A 20,218-nucleotide genomic window follows, 5' to 3' on the forward strand; every position below is an offset into this window, starting at 1 on the left:
ATCGACCACACACGCCGCCACGAAGACCTTTCCCCGAATCCAACCCCACCTGTCATCCACTACCACGGACCAGCCACGTGTCTCAGGGTCCCACGCGCCAGCCTCTAGAGCTTTGGGTTCTCCGCCCCCACCTTTTTCCGCCGGCCTCCCCGCCACAACAAATCGAACAAATAAATCGGCCATTTTTTTATGCCGACGAACACACGCCCGAGTCCCCGTGCGCCCTCCACCGCCGCCCGCACCCCCCACCCCCCGCCCCCCCGTTGCTGACCCCCACTCGCCGGTGGTCTCATGGCGGCGGCGGCGCCGCCGCGCTCTCTCTCCGCGGAATCGAGGAGGACCGCGCTCGGCGCCGTGGCCCTCCCCGCGCTGCGACCCGGGGCTAGGGTTCGCGCGGCACGGCCACGCGAGGTACGGGGTCTTCTTCCGTTCTTCGCTTGCTCTGGGTGGCCGAAATCGTCCCGCCGTGGTCGTAGCTGTAGGAGCTAATGCTGGGTCCGGTTATGGGTGCTGCCGCCTCGCGTTGTTGGGTTGAAGCTAAACGCGAGGTTTTGGTGTAATTTTGAGGGTGCGAGGTGGCGGGCGGTGAATTGGTGATCGGCCTAGTGCAGATGCAATTGGGTCAGAATCTCATTGCTATCGAACCGTGCAAACTATTGTGCTGATGCATTTCTTACATTTTGAGCGATCTGCTTCGATTGTTTCATTTCATAGCGTGGAATGTGTTGGTCTCATTTTGTTGTGGTATGATTGTCCTAAAATATGATGTATATCACCTGGAGACACTAGAAGGAAGAAATTTTTAGGGTAATGGTAGTAATGGCCATGGACTTATCAGTCATTGTGACTGTAGTGACCATCATTAATTTTTTTGGTGGCAATTTTAAGTGTTTGCTGCAGTGATCAGTGTAGTTTGCTGTGGCAAACGTCAGTCTTCTGTGATCAGTTTAGAGCTATTTAAATGTTTGCTGTGGTAAAGGTTCTAAACTGCAAAAACATTTCTTACTATTCTCATAGCTAAAGAGTATAGATGCCACATCTGTTTGTATTTACTAGTTTTACTACTGTTCCTTGTTGGTGTTTTTTAGTCCATAAAACACATATGACGCAATAGGAGGTATATCTGGACCTCAAACAGGGTTGTGATGAAGAGTGTATTTTTTTTTTGAAATGTGTGATGAAGAGTTTGCAGTATAGAAAATTTTATTACATGTACATTGGCTTGCCTGCATGTGTTATAATTTGCTGCCCGAATGGTCTGATTTATTTATCACCAACAGAATCTGAACTTTTGCTGTGATTGTACATTTGCCTGTTGGTTTCAGGAGAATTTTCATACCCATCGCTTGCTGATGTCGTCTAATATGAATTCAAGGTCGTCAGTGTGCCCTCCATGCAATTGTGCTCAAATGGCTTTGGCTGACACAGGAATTTTTTATCAGCCTGATGTTGGCAAGCATGCTGGAGTTCTGGTATGGAAGCTTTCAGAGTATTTGTATGGGACGAGCCCTCTACCCTTGTGGTAACAAATGTTTTCTCTTCACCTGCAGGCCTATGAACTGGTCCAAGGGAGCCTTGTAAGTTTTTGCTTTAACTTCAATGACCGGTCATTAGTTGTACACTAGCTCAATGTTGAGATGTTCCTGTGCTATCAAGAATTCAAGATAGATCATGTTCAACACTTAACTTCAGGTGCAGTGGAATTCATTTATGGACAAATCGATACCTGATCCACCAACAGCTGTTCTCCTTCATGGCATCCTTGGGAGCAGGAAAAACTGGGGTAAATGAGCAGTGCTCAATATGTTTTACCTTCATTGTGAATTGGTGCATTTTATATTTTGTTATGAGTTTGCAGTTGTCAGTTGAGCAATAAACCTTGATACCTTTATGTTTTGGTTGTGAACCACGTTACTAACAAACTATTTTGTTTGTGAAGGATCTTTTGCAAAGAGGTTGGCTCAGGAATTCCCGATGTGGCAGGTCATTATATCTATCATTCTGATGATGGTCTGAAATTGCTAAACAATGCAGAAACTAACAAGGATTGATATTTGTTCTCTCTATGCAGTTTCTCTTGGTTGATTTGCGCTGCCATGGCGACTCAGCATCAATTAAGAAGCGCGGACCACACACTGTTGCCTCAACTGCTCTTGATGTTCTAAAGCTGGTTTGTAGCTGCTTGCAATTTATGCATTGGCCCCTTGGTTTCTAATGTTTTCAACCTTCATTTTTGGTCAAATAAAACAAGATGTGACCCTTGTTTGAACATAAACTGCACATATGTCCAATGTGCTTGGCGCAATATCTGCATACATCTTTTTTTGCAAATCTTGCTTTATGCATTCGTGGACTGGCTGGATTCCAAGTGTTTGGTGACTTGGCCTAACTCTTCATGTCATCTTACACACATCAGAATCATATATAGGAAATGCAGATTTGAGGTTACTATAATTTAATAATCATCAGTATGCAAAGTTATTTGTGGCCTGGCACTACACCTTGTTTTATAACTTCTATGCTATACTAACTGCTACTATCTGTTATTTCTCAGTTGTTCACACCTTTTCCGCTCCCTTATCTTTTGCTTTATCTAAATCCAACAGGTAGTGCAGCTCAGGCTGGCCCCTCGGGTTTTGGTTGGTCACAGCTTTGGTGGAAAAGGTTTTTATCTTTTTATGCCTTTACCTTTTCAAAATGGCATGCTTTACATTCTGTCTTGGTACTCATAAATGTCCTTTGCAGTGGCCCTGAGTATGGTAGAACAAGCTGCAAAACCACTTGCTCGTCCTGTTAGAGTGAGTGATACTTCTAATCCTGCATGTTATCATGTAGTGGAAATGGGATTGCAGATATTATTTCTTGTCTTTTGTGATAATTTTCTTAAAGTGTTGATCCTCAAAAGGTATGGGTCCTTGATGCTACTCCTGGCAAAGTTCGTGCTGGAGGAGATGGCGAAGATCACCCTGCTGAACTTATTGAATTCCTCAGAAGAATGCCTACGCAGGTTTGCCTTTAAAAGCTATCTTAGAAAACCAATACTACTTAATACATTTTGATGCTAGGTCACTGCTTTATGATGCAATTTTTTTGCATTTATTGTTGAAATATAGGTTTCTTCAAAGCAGGAGGTTGTCAATGCTCTTGTTAAAGAACAATTTTCTGTGGATGTTGCACAGGTATGATTGAATTCTAACTGCTCTTTAAGATGCCTTTTAGACTACTCTATTTTGTTCTCTCCAATGAAACAACCGGGATTCCTTTTCTTTTGGTTGGTTCTTTGTTTCAGTGGGTGGCCACAAATCTACGTCGGAGCAGTCCATTAGGTCAGCGATCATCTTCAAGCTTCTCATGGACTTTTGACCTAAATGGCATCTCTGAGATGTACAAGTCTTATGAAGATACTAACTTATGGTAAATCTTTATCGATGCCAGTTGAGATCATCCTAAGAAATCATGTTATGTGACTAATTGAATGTTTCACCGTTCAGGAGGATTGTAGAGAATGTACCAAGGGGGGTTCATATTAATTTTCTAAAAGCTGAACGGAGTTTGCATAGATGGGCTCTTGAAGACCTCCAAAGAATTCATACTGCAGAAGAATTAGCTGCAGATGAGGGTGGAGGAGTTGAAATGCACGTGCTTGAAGATGCTGGACACTGGGTATTTTGGCATCTGCCTTCTGTTTTTACTAAAGTTGCAAACCGAAGATTTGACTATTTGCATGTTTTCTTTCAGGTTCATGCAGACAACCCAGATGGTCTGTTTCGGATTCTTTCATCAACCTTCCGAGTCGAGACTACCATAAGAGGAATGCAAGATTAAGTACCAAACCATAATTTGACCCAGTGATGATATGAGCTGATGCAATGACATGAATAGAATACGTGTATAATACAAGAAGGGAGGGGGAAACTGTCAGCGATGATGCTAACTGCAATCATTGGCATGTTTGTTCATTTTGTTCATTCTTTTCCTGTATCGCGTGTGTAACATGATAGCCATCTACACCTGTGCTGTTTCTTCGAGGAACAACCAGTTATTTTATCTTTTATACACTAAACGAATGAGAAACATTTTCAAGCTCGTCTCAGTAATTGACTCCTAACTTTGCAGCTGCGATATCCTGAATTAAATTATCTGTTTTACAGTCATGAAATCAACTAAAAACTCTTGGTTCGGAAATCTGCGTCTGAAAATTGGGGTTCAAAGTTTCGAAGATGTATGTCCTATAATTGCAATGTTTGTTAATAATACCAGAAGCTTAGCTTCGTCAGGTCATATTATTATTGTTGGTTAGCTGCTGCAACAGTGATATCCTTTTAATCTTTATTTTGCTTGTTCTATCTAAGTGGCCCACCCGCCCAACTGCCAAACTTTTGTTCATATTTGTGCCAGTTTAAGTTGTCTACTTCTACTTCCTCCATCCTGAAATACAAGATAACCTGAGTTTGTCCTAAGTTAAACTCCGAAGTTTCACCAACTTTATAGAAAACAAAACTAATAATTGCGACATCCAGTAAGTTTGACTTTAGACAAACTCAGGATGCCTTACATTTCAAGACGGATGGAGTATCTCGTAATGTCAGCAATGAGGACGAATGATTGATGCCTGAATGCCTGACCAAGCTAACTGTGAGTTTTATGGGCAGTGATGTCAACATTCTTTTATTTCATATTCTGACTATCAGTTGCATACTTTTGTTTTTAATCAACCATACTTGCTTGCAATATACTTATCTAACACGTTTATTTAGTATGATAGTTTGTGAATTTGTTATATGTAGTCTTGTGCAGTGTTGTGCTGGACTTCAAATTTTAGTACTCTGTGTGATAACATGTTAATATGGTAAAAGACTTGTAATCTATATTTTCAAGATATGCATTCCATGTTACGTTGTGATGGTATGTTTAGGCATTGTTTTAATAGACTTATGGGGGATACAAATTGTTTTTGAATTGAACTACTGAAATAGTTTTTGGTCTTGTGTTAATTTGGATGTAATTCTATACTTAATTTGGGTGATAATGGTTTCTTCCATTTTTATGTATTCAAGTATCAACAGAAACTTGATCACGTACAATGACCTCATCTCACTCAAATCAAATAATATAACAATGACAGTAATTGAGACACAAACTGTATCATCCGGTCCTAGATGATTTAGAACCCACTAGTGGTCCATGTGAGTGGCATGTCATGTTACTAGCATATAAATCCAAGTACCAAATGCATTCTAAACCCCGGGTTAAACCTTTTACATGAAGCAAGGATGAAAGCGTAAGCGGGGTTGGTGCGAGTGCGTGTTTTACTTGGTGTGCGAGTAGAATTGAACCATATTTGAATTGAGGCGTTACACAAACAAAGTTGTTTCTACTCGAAGAAATTGACGATGGCAACAACATGTGTAAAGTTTGGAACAACCCACTGGCTGGAAAATAATTGTAAGAGGCGAGGATCGAAGGGGTGTTTGCTGCTCATGTGTTAGCGAAACTGGGTGGAGTGTCGAGGTTAACTTGCCTAGTTATGGTTGATGTCTTGATGACGACGGTCGCGGATGAATAATGCTCACTTCCACCTAATTAAGTCGGGTGATAAATCCTGTGTTAAAAAAAGTTTACAACATGTTTGATTCTGGTCTTGTTACTAGTATTACTACTTTGCTAGCCTGGCGGCTAATATTCGCGGGTGCTGTCTTGATCATCAATAGGCAGCATACAGAAAGGGCTGCGCAGAAGCTCGGCCATCTCCGGGCACGGCCGCACAGTCTTCAAGCTTTTGTCGTCCATGTCGAAGATGTACAGGAGCTCACCGTCCATGTCCCCCATGACATTGTGGAAGAAGTAGACGCAGTTCCCCTTAACCCCATACTTGCTCGCCGAGCACAGCAGCTGGGCATTGGAGTAACTCAGAAGGAACACCCTATCTCCCAAGTCGTCAACCTCTACTGGCCCAGCTGCTCCAGACGGATCGATCTTGTAGACGCACACCGTATCTCGGGCGTGAATTCCTTGAGGCAGATGTAGACGCTGAACAGCTCCCCGCGCGACTCCAGCATGTACTCCCTGCGGCAGTTGGATCCCATTGGGAACTCGGGAGGCGGGTAGTCGATGAAGCTCAGCTCCGGCATCGCCGCCGGCGAGAAATCGATGACCCCAAGCTTCCCGGTATTGAAATAGAACCTGCCGCCCACGGCGTCCTGGATGACGATCTTCCTCGGCGGCGCGTACGAGGGCGGCAGCTTCACGTCGCCGACGTCGTACTCGTGCGCCGACCAGTGGCTGCCCCCGACGCGGCAGTAGAGGAACTTGGGCTCTTTCATGTGCAGCACGAGCACGACGCACGACGGGGAGGTCGTCGGCGCGTCGGAGAGGCAGCACTCCCAGTCCTCCGGCGGCTCGCGCTCCATTGCAGGGAGGGAGACGCTCTGGCCGGAGCGCGGGTCCCAGAGGCGCGTGCGCGGCGACGGCCCGGGCGCCACGAGGAGGGCCCAGCCGTGCGGGGTCACGTGGTAGTGGTTGCCCGCGAGCTCCGGCACGACGCTGGTGTGGAGGCTCTGGTCGCCGATGGCGAACGCCGTCTGCCGGTTGTTGGGGTTCAGCCCGTGGTCGCACACCAGCACCGGCAGGGTGCCCAGCGGCGAGCGGCCACCGGCGGCGTCGGTGCTCTCCTCCACGGTAGATTTCGCTTTCGTCGCCGCCTCTTCTTCTTGTTTGGGATCGGGATCGGTGGCACGGTGGTGGCCCGCCAATATTTATGGACGCCTAGCGTGCGGTGCGGGTGGAAAATAGAGAACTGAACGGGCACGGTTTCCATGCATCTTCACCGACCGTGACTGGAGCCCAAGGGAATTTTTCACCAGCCCAAAACAATTCCTTTTTTGCCGGCCTCAGAATGCCGACGCCCCCTGATCGGACTCCAGGCCAACTCTTACGACCTTGCACACCCGTACCGTCCGTAGTATAGAGAGCAAGCAAGGGCAGGGCAGGTGTGGCTAGACATCGATGATCTTTGGCCGTGCAGGGCCAAAGATTGGTGAAGCAAGTTTGCTTGTTTACAATCAGTAGTTCAGGTTCAAGATTAGGTGTGGACAAGTTGAACCCGAACAAGGAATGCTTAAAAAAAGACTATACGAAGAATTTGACGAAACAGATTCCAAAGAAGAAGGCTACCGGAGAAAATCAGCAGAAAAGAGTCGAACATTTTATTTTTATTTTTTATAAAAAAAAGGTCAAATGAGCTAGAACGATTCGAGCCGGTATGGACGGTATCTCCTCATCGTGTCCATACCTTTCCGATGATACGCAGCTCTCTGTCGTTGCCTGACCGGGAGGGAACTGACCGCCTTTGGGTCCATTCCCTTTTTGAAGAGGACTTGGCTCCGAATTGACCTGGCTTTAATTCGGCACAGGTTTCATGTTTGTCGCGCAAGAATAAAGTTGATGCAGGCACATGCTTCAGATATGGCGCCTGCCTAAATGAAATGAACGTGTCCTTGGGGTGGGATAGGCATGCGCGTAGTGCGTTTGCTGCGTCCCTTTTGTCGCCTCACTGAAAGAAAGTGAGAGGGACGCCGGACGCGGTCCAAGATGCACTCTCAGCGGTCTGCAAGGAAACATCTTGAGAGGATGCAAACCCAAAAGGCCTTGAAACTACGCAACAAAAGATCACTGATAGGTAACAAGTAGAAGTACATCCAAGAAGTGAGAAAAGTGCTATGTTCTTGAGTTCAATAATCAGAACGTGTGACTACCCTTATTTCTGAATTCAGTAACCTGAATTTTGAATCTCTCATTACTGAATTTTAATCCCTGCAAAAAAAATATTACCGAATATTAAGGGCCAGTTTGGTGGAGCTCCCACCAGCTCCACATCACTGTTCATATACTGTAGCTACACTGTTTACGGGAGCCAGTTTTCTCTCTCCTCCTCCTCACAGATTGGCAAGGAATCGGTGGAGCTACAAATTTTAGCTCCACCGGCTCCAGCTCCTCCGATACCCCTGCCACGCGTATGAGGACCCGGAGTTGGATGGAGCCCTAAGCTGTGTCACATGGTTGTGACTTGTGAGGAACCGAAAATGACGGCGAGCCTACCTGGAGCGCCAAGCTGACGTACGTTATTACAAGATGACAATGAAGCACAGAGTTTGACTGGCCCGGCCCCATTTGAAAATTTTGACCCAGCAGCGAGCGTTGCTCCCCTACCGACCTGCCCACCACCACCAGAAATGTCATCGCGCGTCCACTCTCCAGCTGCTACTTTTTTTTTTCCCTCAAGGTCAAACTCAAACCATATCAGGGCAACTGGGCAAGGTCAATTCGCCTCGGGGGCTGACCTCCCATACCTATAAATACACGCAGCCCGTGCATCTCCAAGGTCAGCCAAGCCCGTGCATCTCCAAGGTCAGCCAAGCCCGTGCCGGTGACACCTCGAGAACGCAAGTCGCGAGCTTTGAATCCTTGAGAGGTCAGGCCAGGCCAGAGCTTGCTCTTCGCGTGGGCGCGCCATGAGGCGTGCGGAGCGGGGCGACGAGGCGGAGGCGGAGCGGCGGCGCGGGTACAAGGGCGTGCGGCGGCGGCGGTGGGGCAAGTGGGTGTCGGAGATCCGGGTGCCCGGCACGCGGGAGCGCCTGTGGCTCGGCTCCTACGCCACGCCCGAGGCCGCCGCCGTCGCGCACGACACGGCCGTCTACTTCCTCCGCGGCGGGGCCGGCGCCGGGCCGGGCGTCGCAGCCGGCGGCGACGTCGCGGCGCTCAACTTCCCCGAGCGCGCCGCGGCCGCGTACGGCGCCGGCGCCGGCGCCGGGGCGGCGCGCCTGTCGCCGCGATCCGTGCAGCGCGTGGCGTCGGACGCCGGCATGGCCGCCGACGCGCAGCTCGTCACGGCGCGGGACAGCGCGCCCGCGCCCGCGCACAGGTACGCGGCGGATCGCACCGGCATTGGCGGCGGCGCGAGCGCACGGCCGCGCGATCAGGACGACGACGCGTACGCGAGCCGCGCGCACGCTAGCAGTAACAGCACGGGCGGGAGCAGGGAGCAGCAGCTCGTCACCGGGGAGATTAGCGTGGATGACATAGAGATCCTGATGTAACAAGCCAAAAGATAGTGCTACTGAAACTGACTGATGCAATAAAATTCTTATTGGCACGTACATGCCGTTGCAAAACGCATAAATAAACCAGATGATGAAAGGAAAAAAAAAACAGAGACGCATTTCAATGTCAAGCAAGCTGACACTGTTTCATCAGTCAGAACGCAAAGGGGAGCGTTTGTTTTCTCGAGCTAAAGTTTAGTTCGTGTCACGTCGAATATTCGGAGGTTAATTAGAAAAACTAAACATGAGTTAATTATAAAACTAATTGCACAGATGGAACCTAAACGGCGAATCTATTAAGCCTAATTAATCCATCATTAGCAAATGGTTACTGTAGCAGCACATTGTCAAATCATGGACTAATTAAGCTTAATAGATTACTCTCGCCGTTTAGCTTCCATCTATATAATAGATTTATAAATAGTCTACGTTTAATACTCCTAATTAGTATCTAAATATTTGATGTGACAGGTGCTTAAAAATAAGTAAAGGAACCAAACGCCCTAAAAGCTTGTTCTCTCCCGAGCTGGTCTGAACAGCCGGGGCATCCAGAACGACCGACCGAACGCCGAGCAGTTGGATGACGGTGACCAGCAGAATCCAATTGCAGGTAAAAACGGATTTAGCGAGCGTCGTCTTTGGTAGGTAAAACGGTTAATTTTGACCTGGCTGCAGCCTTGACGTGGTCCTCCTACTTGTTACTGGGTGATGGTGAGGTGAAGTCGACTAGGGTGCCGTGTTTTTGCTCCTAGACTTTGTCGTGAGTGCACTAGAAGATGAGGTTGCTGCAGGTAGCAGGTTCTGGAGAAGGTAGTCAGAGTTGACGGTTGGAATCCTGACTGCGCGGTGTATTGATTCCTGTAGCAATCCTGCATCAACCCGGGCTAGACCTTGGAGCAGAGAGATAACAAGGGCAGACGAATGACGAGGACTTGCACGCGGATACAGGGAAGCAGAAGGTGATCACTGATCAGCCTGTCGATGTCGCGGAGATCCCAAACTCTGGAGAGCACATCCCAAACGCGTTTTACCATATCTTTTGGAGAGCACACGGACAGTCGGATCATATCGTACCGATGTCTCAGAGTGGTATCAGTTGGCAGTTTGCCACTAAGCATGCTTGAGATGTCTGTTTCTGGACCACACGCAAGCTCCAACCAGATATGGCAAATCACATAGAAAATTTCTTCAGTCAGGGTGTTTGATACTAGGTGCTAAATTTTAGCAGTGTCATATCAGATGTTCGGATGCTAATTAGGAGGACTAAACATGAGCTAATTATAAAACTAATTGCAGAATCCTTGAGCTAATTCGCGAGACGAATCTATTAAGCCTAATTAATCCATCATTAGCAAATAGTTACTATAGCACCACATTGTGAATTCATGAACTAATTAGGCTTAATAGATTCGTCTTGCGAATTAGACTCCATCTGTGCAATTAGTTTTGTAATTAACCTATGTTTAATACTCCTAATTAGTATCAAACATCCGATATGACAGGTATAAACTTTAGCAGGTGGTATCCAAACACCTCCTTGTATTCACGCTACAGTAAAGTTTCATCAGGGACAGTCACAACAGGAAGTTTCAGCTTTGGGCACAGCAGGCAGGTGCCTTTGGATAGCTACACATACTCATGTACCACTGCTATTTGTTCTTTTTATACCAAGTAAAAAAGCTAATCGGTCCACCAATGCAACTACGCAGAGCAGAGCAATCACACTGGCTACAAGCCAGCTAAGATTACTTGGAAGTATGTACAAATTGACCACAAAGATTTTGGCAAACTACGCTGCAAATGAGCAGAGTTTACACCCCATCTTGCTTCGGCTTCTGGCTCAGCTCCGAGTACTGGCCTCCCATCAGCTGCAAAATCTCAGTCCACAGGCAGGAGGGGTCCGTCGTCAAGGCATCCGTTATCAGGCCTGAGCTGCAGGAAGTGACAACCCAGTATCCTGCGTCAATCTCACTCAGCAGCTGGTCATGATCCCACGCAGAGTACCCCACATAGAACTTCAGGTCTTCAGGCTTCACCGTGCCATTATTCATCAGAGCACTAGCCTTCTCCAGGTCAGTCCGGAAACAGAAGCAGATGCCTGGTACCACCTCTTCGAACCCCTTGATTGGTTTTCCCTCAGTCGACCTCATCAGGAATAGGCTCATATCGACTGGGCCACCAAATAGCAGAGAGCAATCGCCAAAAGGGGTTGCTTTCTCGCCGAAGGATGGGTTCACATGTTTCATCTTCGTGTACAGGGGACGGTTCAGGATGATACCAAATGGACCATCATAGGCATCTCTTGAGCCTAGGCTTAGGAGAAGGATGACTGTCCTCTCAAAGGTACCGTTGCCATCAAGCTCTTCAGTGGCGACCAACACGCATCCAGACTCTGGCATAGGAATAGAATGAGCCCACTTCCGGGGAAGATGATATAGTTGTCCATCCTTAGCTGTCTGTGGACTATTCACATCTACTGTTTGCTCCTGGTTCGAATACAGGATAAGAACAAATTAAAAAAGGACCAAGTCAACAAGAGATTTCTTAACCAAAACAACAATTAGCTTCAGGTAGAGACAGGCCATTGCTTTGCTAAACGAGGAGAAAAATAAATGGGTCTGATAAGTATATCAGTCATCAAGTGAATATACAGGAAAAAATGAAAAATATTTGAGACAACCAAAAGGCAAATAAGACACTGGGATGTTTAGCAATATGGCACTGAAGATGTTGTCGCACTACATTATGGGAACTGTCTAGCAGCATGATGCTGTTTAAGGTTAAAAAAACTCCTAATTTTGCCCATCTATAGTGCTAGCTAGCAAGTTTAGCAGGAACTGGGATGATGATAGTTGCAGTGAGAACCATAAGAAATTCCTAAATCAAAGGCCTCTGCACATATGTGATAGTGAGAAAAATGTTCTAGTCAACTGAGGTCAGTCAAAAGTCTTGAAACTGAAATCTTCTCTGAAAAGGGTGGAAAACAGAGAAAAATAAGATTGACTAAGATTAAAATTTGAATATGGAACAAAAATACATTTTGTACGATGGAAGGTCTTAAGTTTCCAAAGTCTCATGTGTCCATTTCAGAAGTTGTAACATTAAGGTATAGTCTTAGGTGGTTGTACAGTGAATGGTCTCCTTTCTTTTATATGGTAATGAATGAATGCAGGAGAGGTAAAACGGTAGTCAGAGTTAATATGAAATTTCATTTCAGATTCTAAGGCCACTCTTATAGAATCACTAAATGAGCAAGACTAAAGGTGCCTGTCAAAATCTTTTGGCACACTTTCTAGCACAAAGGAGATAGCAAAGACCAGATCATCTAAATCTATATATTTTGGCCTCATCAGTAAGATAATGGAGCGACAGTTGGAAAAACTTAGCAGGTAGCACACAAAGTTAGGTCTTACCAACTTTGGAATCACAAAGCTCGCTCTCACGTCTCGCCAATATGACAGGTTGCTAGGTACATACATCGTGTCATTTGAATTTGGTTCGCCCTGATTTTGGCTTGTTCGGTTGGAAGCATCTCCACTGGGACTAGATGCATCACCTTTTCCTGCATGCAGAATTCAGCAGCTCAACACAGGCAATAAACAGACTTTCTACCAAACATTTTATAATAACCACATCAAAAAAGAACTAGAATGCTACAATAATTTATTTGTCTGATGTAGAGTGAAAGAAACATGAAAAATCCCAACACCGCATGACCCAAGTTCCCAATTTTGCAGTCAGTCGGTGATGTACTTTCCACTGAAATGTTGTATATAACTAGAAGTCAAGAGAGATCAAACTGGCTTTGTTACGCTGATTAAGCAATATTGTGACTGGAAAATTAAATGCAGCAATCAGAACTCCACAATCTATACATCGAGAATTTGATATCAGTGCAGATATTGCAGTAAAGTAGTTTATCACCAAAAGTGCCTCAGACTCCAAATGGACCTCGAAGACTATGTCCACTGTTATGCCAAATTACCTTGTTACACCTCATGAACCATAACAACTAGAATCCCCCTGAGACAAGTACACCTTTTGCATCACAAATCATACAGTAACCAACACCAACCTCGATGCAAAGATCACATATTTCAACCGACAGTTTCATAACCCAGCGCCAATCATATCAATCCCCACCCAATCTACAGACGTTTGACCACTTCACACACGCAAATCGCCTAGATCCCACACCAATCTCGCCGATCGACAAGGCATCAGAGCACGGGCAATAGGACCTACCGGAAGAGGAGGCCTTGTCCTTGGACTCGTCGCCGTCCTCTCGGCTGCTCTTCCTCTTCCTCCCCGACGCGCTCGCCACCAACCTCGGCCATCGCGCCGGCTGCCGCCTCCACCTCGTCAGCCCCACAGCCAGCGAGCCGATCTCGCCGGCTGCGGCAAGGGGAGACGGCGTCGCCGGATGGGCGTGCCTCGGCGTGAGGCACGGCCCACCGGCCTTCAGGTTGAGGGCACACATGTCCATTGCTGCGAGGGGGCGCTTGCTCTGCTCGGCCTTCGGGGTTGGAGTGGAAACAGAGATCGGGAGCAGAGAGAGTACAGGTCGCTGGGGTCTGGGCCCTGCTTCCTCTAAGGCTCTAACTACCAGCACATTTTTTTTTTATCACTTCGGTTGGTTAAAATTCTTGTTAAGAATATATGATTTTATATCTGAGAAAGAGGTACTGAAATGTTGGTCAAAATTTAAATATTTATTCTTTGTGGTAAAAAGAAAGCACAAAAGAATGAAATGTGCTACAAGCCTACAATCTTTTTGGGAGATACAATTGTCGATTGCCATGCTAGTAGGCCGCCCCTAAATAATTTGGTTTACTATTATCATGTTTAGCACACTACCACTATGGATGCAAAAAGAAAAAAGGACACAAAATTAGTGATCCGAAAACTGTCTTCGAGAAGAAAACAATCTGAGATATTAAATAGCAAACGCAAAATGCTTACTGTTCCAAAAGAAAACAGCAGCAATGCTCAGTCGCTGCCAAACAGCCACAAAAAAACAAAATGACAAATTTCGCTGCTCCCGGCGGGGCTCGAACCCGCGACCTTCGGCTCATAAGACCAACGCTCTAACCAACTGAGCTACGGGAGCGCGTGGCTTCTAGTTTATATAAAAATTATTAATCGTTTAATGTACCCTCCCATAACGTCCATACCTTAGATAGGATTTGGGGGTTTCTGTTTTGGGCAGTATCTCGCTGTCGACGCCTCGACGGCGACAGCGCGGCGCCTCCGAGATGGGCTTTCCTTTCAGGTCCATTTCTTCCCGAGATTTACTCCTTGTCAATCGATTGAAATCTTGCTTATCCATCAGTCACCGAATTCTACTGGAAATTGTATGGGGAAGAGAATCCGGACTTAGGGTTCGGGGGATTTGGGATTGGGGGTTACCTGTGGCCTGCGGACCTAGAGAGAGTTCCGGGCGGCTGGCCGGCCGGCGGTGGAGGCGGGAGAGACGGCGGAGGAGCGGAGGCGGCGAGGGCGCCGCCGGAGCCGGGCGGTGGAGGAACCCCGGTGGGCGATGGAGGCGGCGGGGGCGTGTGTCACCAAGGGGTTAGCGTGGGGCGGCGGCAGGGGCCGCCGGAGCCGGGCCGGCGGTGGTGGACGCGGGGGAGTGGCATCGGGGACGCGGGGCGTCGGGCTATCCGCGTCGCGGAACAAGGAGGGTGCCAGCGCCCAGCAGGGTTCGTGGCCCCCCTAACGCCTGAAATTTTCTTGAAGACCCTTGCTGCAGCTTGCAGTAGTCGTCTACAAACTCCAAAGCCAGACGTCAAAACCCAAGCAGGCAACCACACGGAATCAGAACCTAGGCAATTCCAAGTGAGAACGGGATGAGGAGTGATTCGTGCAGTGTGGGGCAGTGTGTATTGTGGAAAGCTCACCAGTCACCATGGAGGCAGGGATGGCATATGGTTTGCTTTGCCATGGCTGACACCAGACAAACATGCATGGGCGCACGGCACACTCCACCTATCCAGCACTCACGTAGTGTTAGGTTGCACGGACGCATCATGCAATCAAACACAGTGCATACAGACAGATTGTTTTTCTTTTTTTGTCTTGAAAGTCTAGTTTCCATCTGTTTCTGTCTTCTGGACATGTGTGATATGAAACTAGAATCTTGTTTTAATCTTTCAAGGATTTTTTGCTCAAATCTAAAACAAACAGTTGGTTATTTTTGTAAGATATAATTAGTGATGTTCAATTGCAAAAATGCTGTTGTTACCTCAACATTGTCGATCTTGACGTTGTTAGCTTCTCAGTTGTGCCTTGAGGATTTGTTGGCTGTGGGCAGAAAAAACTGACCCATCAAGGTCATGGGCTGGTCTTCCAATACAAGTCCCTAACAATGCTCAGGCCCTATTCAAAGTAGCTGTTGATGCCATAGTGGGAAATGGTGAGCACATTTTGTTCTGGACAGATAGGTCATAGGTGGCTGGATGGCCATACCCTGGCTGAACTGGCACCTAGTCTATTCAAAACTGTTCCCAAGCGAACAGCCAAAAGACGGACCATAGCTCAAGCTCTTCAAAATCGTCGATGGGTGAATGACATAAAAGGACCTCTAACAGTCCCAAGTTCTTACTGAGTACCTTCAGTTATGGGACATAGTGGATGGAATGGTTCTACAACAAGAGGTGCCGGATCAATATTCTTGGAAGCTAACCTAATCTGGTTTGTATACTAGTAAATCAGCCTATGCTGCCTATTTTGTGGGAACCATCAAGTTTTGCCCCCGGGAAAAAGGGAAAAAAATTGAAAAAGCCCCCCCCCCCCCCCCCCCCCCCCCCCCGCGCCCGCTGCAAGTTCTTTATCTGGTTGGTTGTCCACAATAGGTGTGGATGGCTGATTGCCTCGCGAAGAGGGACCTGGCCCATCTCGAGGCTTGCCCTCTATGTGATCAAGCTGAGGAGACTATCCATCATCTGTTGGTTGGTTGTGTCTTCTCTCGTCTTTCAGCAACGGGGCTTTATTACCCTGACACCGGATCCTTCAGCATCTCCCTTCTCTAAGTGGTGGTGGACAGCGATCTCAGCAGTGCCCAAAGAAATGAGAAAGGGTGTTAACTCTTTGATTATGCTGGTGGCCTGCGCAATTCCTGTGTGTTTGAAAATGCTAGACCATGTATTCAGGAGGTCCTTAGGGCAGTCAGCACTGAAGGCAATCTTTGGTGCAGTGCTGGAGCAAGAAACCTCCAGGAGCTCTTGGCCAGGTCCCCGACCTTGGGCTTTTAGGCTCTGAAGGTCCTGTTGTTTTTTGGCGTGTCTGTTGTAGTTTCTTAGAGTGTGTGTGTGTGTGTTTGTGTGGTGTTCCTGTACTCGAATGGGTCTGCCAAACTCGTGTATTTTTATCTACCTTAATGAAATGACACGCAGCTCTCCTGCATAGTTCAAGAAAAAAAAGTGTATTGCTAGCAGAAATGCTGGAAAAAATTGTGAAAAGCGTACTTGCATTGATCTTCGCACCTATGTCTACCATGAAAAAATTGACTTTTCCTTTGCCCCCCCCCCCCCCCCCCCCCCAGTTTTTTTTTCTGGTTCCACCACTGCATGGGGCTCATGGTACCGCCTCGTCTGTGTACTTGCAAGTATGCTAGTTGTGGTATTTATCTCTCTTTTTTGCAAGTATGTTCTAGTTGTGGTATTTATCCTTTTATTTTGAGCAAACTCGAGTTATTAGTTTAATATTGGGTGCTCTGTGAGCAGTGTCTCAAATTCACCTGTTTAATTTGTAACAGCACAAGGAGCTGGGTTGACAGTATGTTTGAAGAGTATGTTGCTTGTCGAGAGGGCCTCATCAAAGCATTTGATTCAGGTATCACTATCAGTGGTTTGTCAATTTTGGTTTCTTGTTTTGATTGGTATCACTATCTTTGTTATTTTAATGCAGATCTGGAGACACTTGTAGAGGAAAGCAAGAAGGTAGGGGAAGACACACCACGTGAGTTAATATTTTTAATTAGCCAGTATGGTTCCAAACTGGAGAAGTTTGAAAGTTGAGCCACTGACGTACTATAATCTCTGAGATGAACAAAGGAAGTTCCTATGGGGCCTGGAGGACAAAAGTTGGGAGCTGCTATGTGCTGTGTATGGTGAATCTGAACCACAGCCTCAGCCCCTGTTGGCTTTTGAGGAAGGCCTGCAGCTTGACAAATGGGTTAGTCAAGTTGCAGACTATAGCGATGCCTGGCATGCTGGTTTCTTAGCCTACAAATCGTTGTCTTTAAGCAAGCAAGAAAGGTTTGTGTTGTCCTAATTAAACCAGTTATAGAAAAATGGATTGCTTAAGTTAACAAATGACCTCACTTTATACACATAATTTTGGTGATGTTCGTCCTTTTTAGGATTGAGCTCATGGTCAAGATGAATGCGCTACCAGGATTGAAGTATGTGATCAGTCTTAAGGACCTGAAACCCGGTCAGTGGGTGCCCGAGTGAAAGTGAATGCACTGTGGACTACCAGGTTTGAATTCAGTGAAAGCCAGAGGTGACTGAGAATGAAGTGGACCTAGGTCTTGCAATCGGTGGTTTCAAACCTTTTTTTTTCTTCAGAGAATTAGCAAAGCTCTGCCTCTTGTGATGAAGTTAGTCTTGCGTGTCATTCATTTGAGCAGAAAACCTGCAAGTTTATACATTTATTCACTAGTTCAAATTATGGAAGCATTCATGGAGTTGTGCCCATCCGTTGACAGTGACAACCTGAAAGCAATCCAGATAGACTATATATGTGACTAATTTCTTTTCTGTCTAGCATCTGTTGCACTTCCAACTTACAAGTTCTTCTGGTTCATTTGTGGTTTCTGTAAACAAAATTTGGCTTGTTTTTACTTGGCTTGTAGCAGGTGTCCTGATGGAAAGGCATGGAACCCTGGAGTCATGCAGACATATATGCGGTCACAATCTTGCCCATCTAATTAATATTCAGCATTTGCTAATGCGCGCTAACACCTAGTTGCGTGGACAGATAACAAAGGTCTACCTTCTAAACCTTCACTTGTTGCCTGATGGACCTGCTAATTTAGACAGAGCATATTGCATCAGATGGCCCACACGCGCCCATAAATTGGGTAGGGCTGCTGGTGGAGGGGTCCTTCTCCATCTCCAAGCACAAAGGTCCATTTCTTCACACATCATGCAGGTTCCCGTTCACAGCAATGGGCTCTTTGCTGGGCAACAGAGGAAACTTGTGCAAGAATCAGGAAAGGTTGTGTGGATGCAATTGACCTCCATTACATTCATGTGGTCCATCTCCTGGCTAAAGGATGTCAAGTGCAGTGCAACTGTCAGGAGGTGAAATCATGGAGTGTGTGTATGTTGAGGTGTCCTGTAGAAACCATCGGAATGGAAGGCAGCAGTCAAGGGCAGCGATCTGGTCCGTCCAACATGATCTATCCTACCGTTCAGATTTTTACCACTTATATATATGCTTGAGAAGTTGTGAATTGTTGTCACTGCCTGTTGTAGACATGTTTTTTTTTCCTTGCAAGAAAGAAAAATAATACCGGCACAGGGTTCTGGAAGCTGGGTAAATCAATAGGTTTTGTAGCTGCATGATGATGAAACTGGAGCATGCATCTTCTTCTGTCGAAATCAAGTGTTTGGAACGATTCTCATGGATGTTAACGTGTCATGTGGTGGTCATTGCACTGGTGGGCTGAGCATGAATAATGCATGTGCCACCTCTGCATTTCTGGAGGTTGCCAACTATATATATCTTTGGTCCCGGCCTGAAAGATGTGCCATCTCAAAATAGATGAGGTTCTAAAGTTGCAGCGAGGCTTGCAACACGAGCAAGCTGCTTGAAACAGTTCGGGATGATGTGCTTGTAGCTTTGTGCCGAAATGGCAAATGTGAATCTAAGGAGCCCTCTAGGAAAGGGGAGGGGATCAGAGAGGGCTACTGCTTGTGCTGCAAGTACGCATGCGTTCCTTACACATTTTCAGTGCATGAAGTTTATTATGTTGATGTTGTTGTATGTGTGTATATATGGCCAGTGCAGGATAGTAGGAGTAGCAGTGTTGCTGTTGGTACAAGTACAACCTGTGCTTTTTGTGACTGTGCATCACTGTAAAGATGATGAGCTCATTCCTGTTTACAGAACGAACGTTTTTCACAGGGCTATACTGTCGCAGCAGAGTAGTGATCACACGTACGTGCCTCTAGCTAGCTAGCTATATATGCACGGTTAAGCTGCTCGTTAGCATGCGAAAAAGCTTCAGTCCCGGGGCTGCTTTTTTGTGTAATTCTTGCGTGTACGTGGATGCAGTCTTCTACACTTTTTTGGCTATGAACGTACAGAGAATTCACAGAAGTGGTGTTTAGTACTTGACAGGAACATCATGTGGACATTTTAGTGCCTGCAGGCTGAAGGTCATCTATGTATCTGACGCCCGTGTGCCATGATAAGCTGTAGTACTTCGATTTCAGATAGATGCTCCTAGAAATGAACACATTAGTTATGGACGAAACTCGTAGAAATGAAGCCACTAATTAAACTCAATGCTTTAGGAAAAGCTTGTTGTTTAGTGCAATATGGCCAATTTCTCTCACCACAAAATTGTATGCGTGCACGGACGCACGCCATGATGAGCAGGAGAACTAAAACTGATTCTAATTGCTATTTTTTCCAAGCTACTTTTCTGAAAAGAGGAAATTGAAGGGGGGCCAAAATGCATATGTACCAACACGCCACGAGCTCACGAATGAGCAGCAGCGGCACACAACCACTCCCCTTCTTTAAAAGGAAACCACGCTGCGCCCGAGGCTTCCCCATGCAGTTGCCCTATCTTTCTCCTCACCTCGTCCCATCGCCCCGCAGCAAGCCCCCATCTCGATCTCTTCATCAGATCGATCGATCGATCGGTAAGAACACACGCAGTACTCGATGATTTTCTTAGCTCTTGTGTGTGTGAATCGATGCATGGATCTGCCCCCGTTTCTTTTCCTGGCGATTTTCCATGCCTTTTTCTGCTATTTCTTTGGGGTGTAGTTTCAGTTTTGCCGTAAATAGGATCTGCAAAGAACTGCGAGCCTGCGATGAGAGTTTACAGTACAGCAGCTACGTCCGATGAGAGTAGCGAGGTCTTCCGCGTGTAAATTCGT

The 20,218-nt window shown here is 46.5% G+C and overlaps 4 protein-coding genes, 1 long non-coding RNA gene and 1 other non-coding gene across 8 annotated transcripts; 3 read left to right on the plus strand and 3 right to left on the minus strand.

Moving 5' to 3' along the window:
• Positions 1–237: 237 nt before the first annotated feature.
• Positions 238–4,097, plus strand: LOC101771909 (abhydrolase domain-containing protein C22H12.03). Its single transcript, XM_004970770.4, has 13 exons — positions 238–411; positions 1,326–1,472; positions 1,551–1,577; positions 1,693–1,783; positions 1,940–1,983; positions 2,072–2,170; positions 2,607–2,664; positions 2,746–2,798; positions 2,906–3,007; positions 3,114–3,179; positions 3,290–3,414; positions 3,492–3,663; positions 3,739–4,097. Exons 1-13 carry the CDS (start codon positions 292–294, stop codon positions 3,823–3,825), a joined length of 1,191 nt encoding a protein of 396 aa, XP_004970827.1. The 5' UTR covers positions 238–291; the 3' UTR covers positions 3,826–4,097.
• A 1,407-nt stretch (positions 4,098–5,504) lies between these two features.
• LOC101762204 lies at positions 5,505–8,238 on the minus strand. Its single transcript, XM_004972222.3, has 2 exons — positions 8,098–8,238; positions 5,505–6,765 (listed from the first exon to the last, which is right to left on the minus strand). Exons 1-2 carry the CDS (start codon positions 8,236–8,238, stop codon positions 5,677–5,679), a joined length of 1,230 nt encoding a protein of 409 aa, XP_004972279.1. The 3' UTR covers positions 5,505–5,676.
• LOC101772580 (ethylene-responsive transcription factor ERF020) lies at positions 8,234–9,260 on the plus strand. The gene has a single exon (XM_004970771.3). The coding sequence runs from the start codon at positions 8,511–8,513 to the stop codon at positions 9,093–9,095; it is 585 nt and encodes a 194-aa protein (XP_004970828.1). The 5' UTR covers positions 8,234–8,510; the 3' UTR covers positions 9,096–9,260.
• A 1,348-nt stretch (positions 9,261–10,608) lies between these two features.
• Positions 10,609–13,775, minus strand: LOC101772987 (UPF0301 protein Cpar_0662). Its single transcript, XM_004970772.4, has 3 exons — positions 13,344–13,775; positions 12,512–12,660; positions 10,609–11,584 (listed from the first exon to the last, which is right to left on the minus strand). The coding sequence occupies exons 1-3, from the start codon at positions 13,582–13,584 to the stop codon at positions 10,910–10,912; spliced, it is 1,065 nt and encodes a 354-aa protein (XP_004970829.1). The 5' UTR covers positions 13,585–13,775; the 3' UTR covers positions 10,609–10,909.
• A 359-nt stretch (positions 13,776–14,134) lies between these two features.
• TRNAI-UAU lies at positions 14,135–14,208 on the minus strand. Its single transcript has one exon. It is a non-coding gene; the product is annotated as a tRNA-Ile (tRNA).
• A 40-nt stretch (positions 14,209–14,248) lies between these two features.
• Positions 14,249–18,733, plus strand: LOC101773396. 3 transcript variants are annotated; one of them, XR_002678001.1, is made up of 5 exons: positions 14,249–14,370; positions 16,855–16,931; positions 17,007–17,356; positions 17,461–18,089; positions 18,158–18,733. It is a non-coding gene; the product is annotated as an uncharacterized LOC101773396 (long non-coding RNA). The 3 variants fall into 3 exon arrangements; XR_001163993.2 differs by having other exon boundaries at positions 17,007–17,057; positions 17,153–17,356; positions 17,461–18,733; XR_002678000.1 differs by having other exon boundaries at positions 17,461–18,733.
• The last annotated feature ends 1,485 nt before the right edge of the window (positions 18,734–20,218 follow it).

The sequence above is a fragment of the Setaria italica genome, chromosome V (assembly GCF_000263155.2).
Source record: "Setaria italica strain Yugu1 chromosome V, Setaria_italica_v2.0, whole genome shotgun sequence".
In the NCBI taxonomy this organism is placed as follows: domain Eukaryota; kingdom Viridiplantae; phylum Streptophyta; class Magnoliopsida; order Poales; family Poaceae; genus Setaria; species Setaria italica.

Coding starts and splice junctions, on each gene's coding strand:
- LOC101771909 (XM_004970770.4), top strand. CDS start 292: ATGGCGGCGGCGGCGCCGCCGCGCTCTCTCTCCGCGGAATCGAGGAGG. Junction 412..1,325: donor GCGCGGCACGGCCACGCGAG/GTACGGGGTCTT, acceptor TGTTGGTTTCAG/GAGAATTTTCATACCCATCG. Junction 1,578..1,692: donor AACTGGTCCAAGGGAGCCTT/GTAAGTTTTTGC, acceptor ACTTAACTTCAG/GTGCAGTGGAATTCATTTAT.
- LOC101762204 (XM_004972222.3), bottom strand. CDS start 8,238: ATGACATTTCTGGTGGTGGTGGGCAGGTCGGTAGGGGAGCAACGCTCG. Junction 6,766..8,097: donor ACGTCAGCTTGGCGCTCCAG/GTAGGCTCGCCG, acceptor ACCGCACGCTAG/GCGTCCATAAATATTGGCGG.
- LOC101772580 (XM_004970771.3), top strand. CDS start 8,511: ATGAGGCGTGCGGAGCGGGGCGACGAGGCGGAGGCGGAGCGGCGGCGC.
- LOC101772987 (XM_004970772.4), bottom strand. CDS start 13,584: ATGGACATGTGTGCCCTCAACCTGAAGGCCGGTGGGCCGTGCCTCACG. Junction 12,661..13,343: donor GGACAAGGCCTCCTCTTCCG/GTAGGTCCTATT, acceptor TTCTGCATGCAG/GAAAAGGTGATGCATCTAGT. Junction 11,585..12,511: donor GCTTTGTGATTCCAAAGTTG/GTAAGACCTAAC, acceptor TATTCGAACCAG/GAGCAAACAGTAGATGTGAA.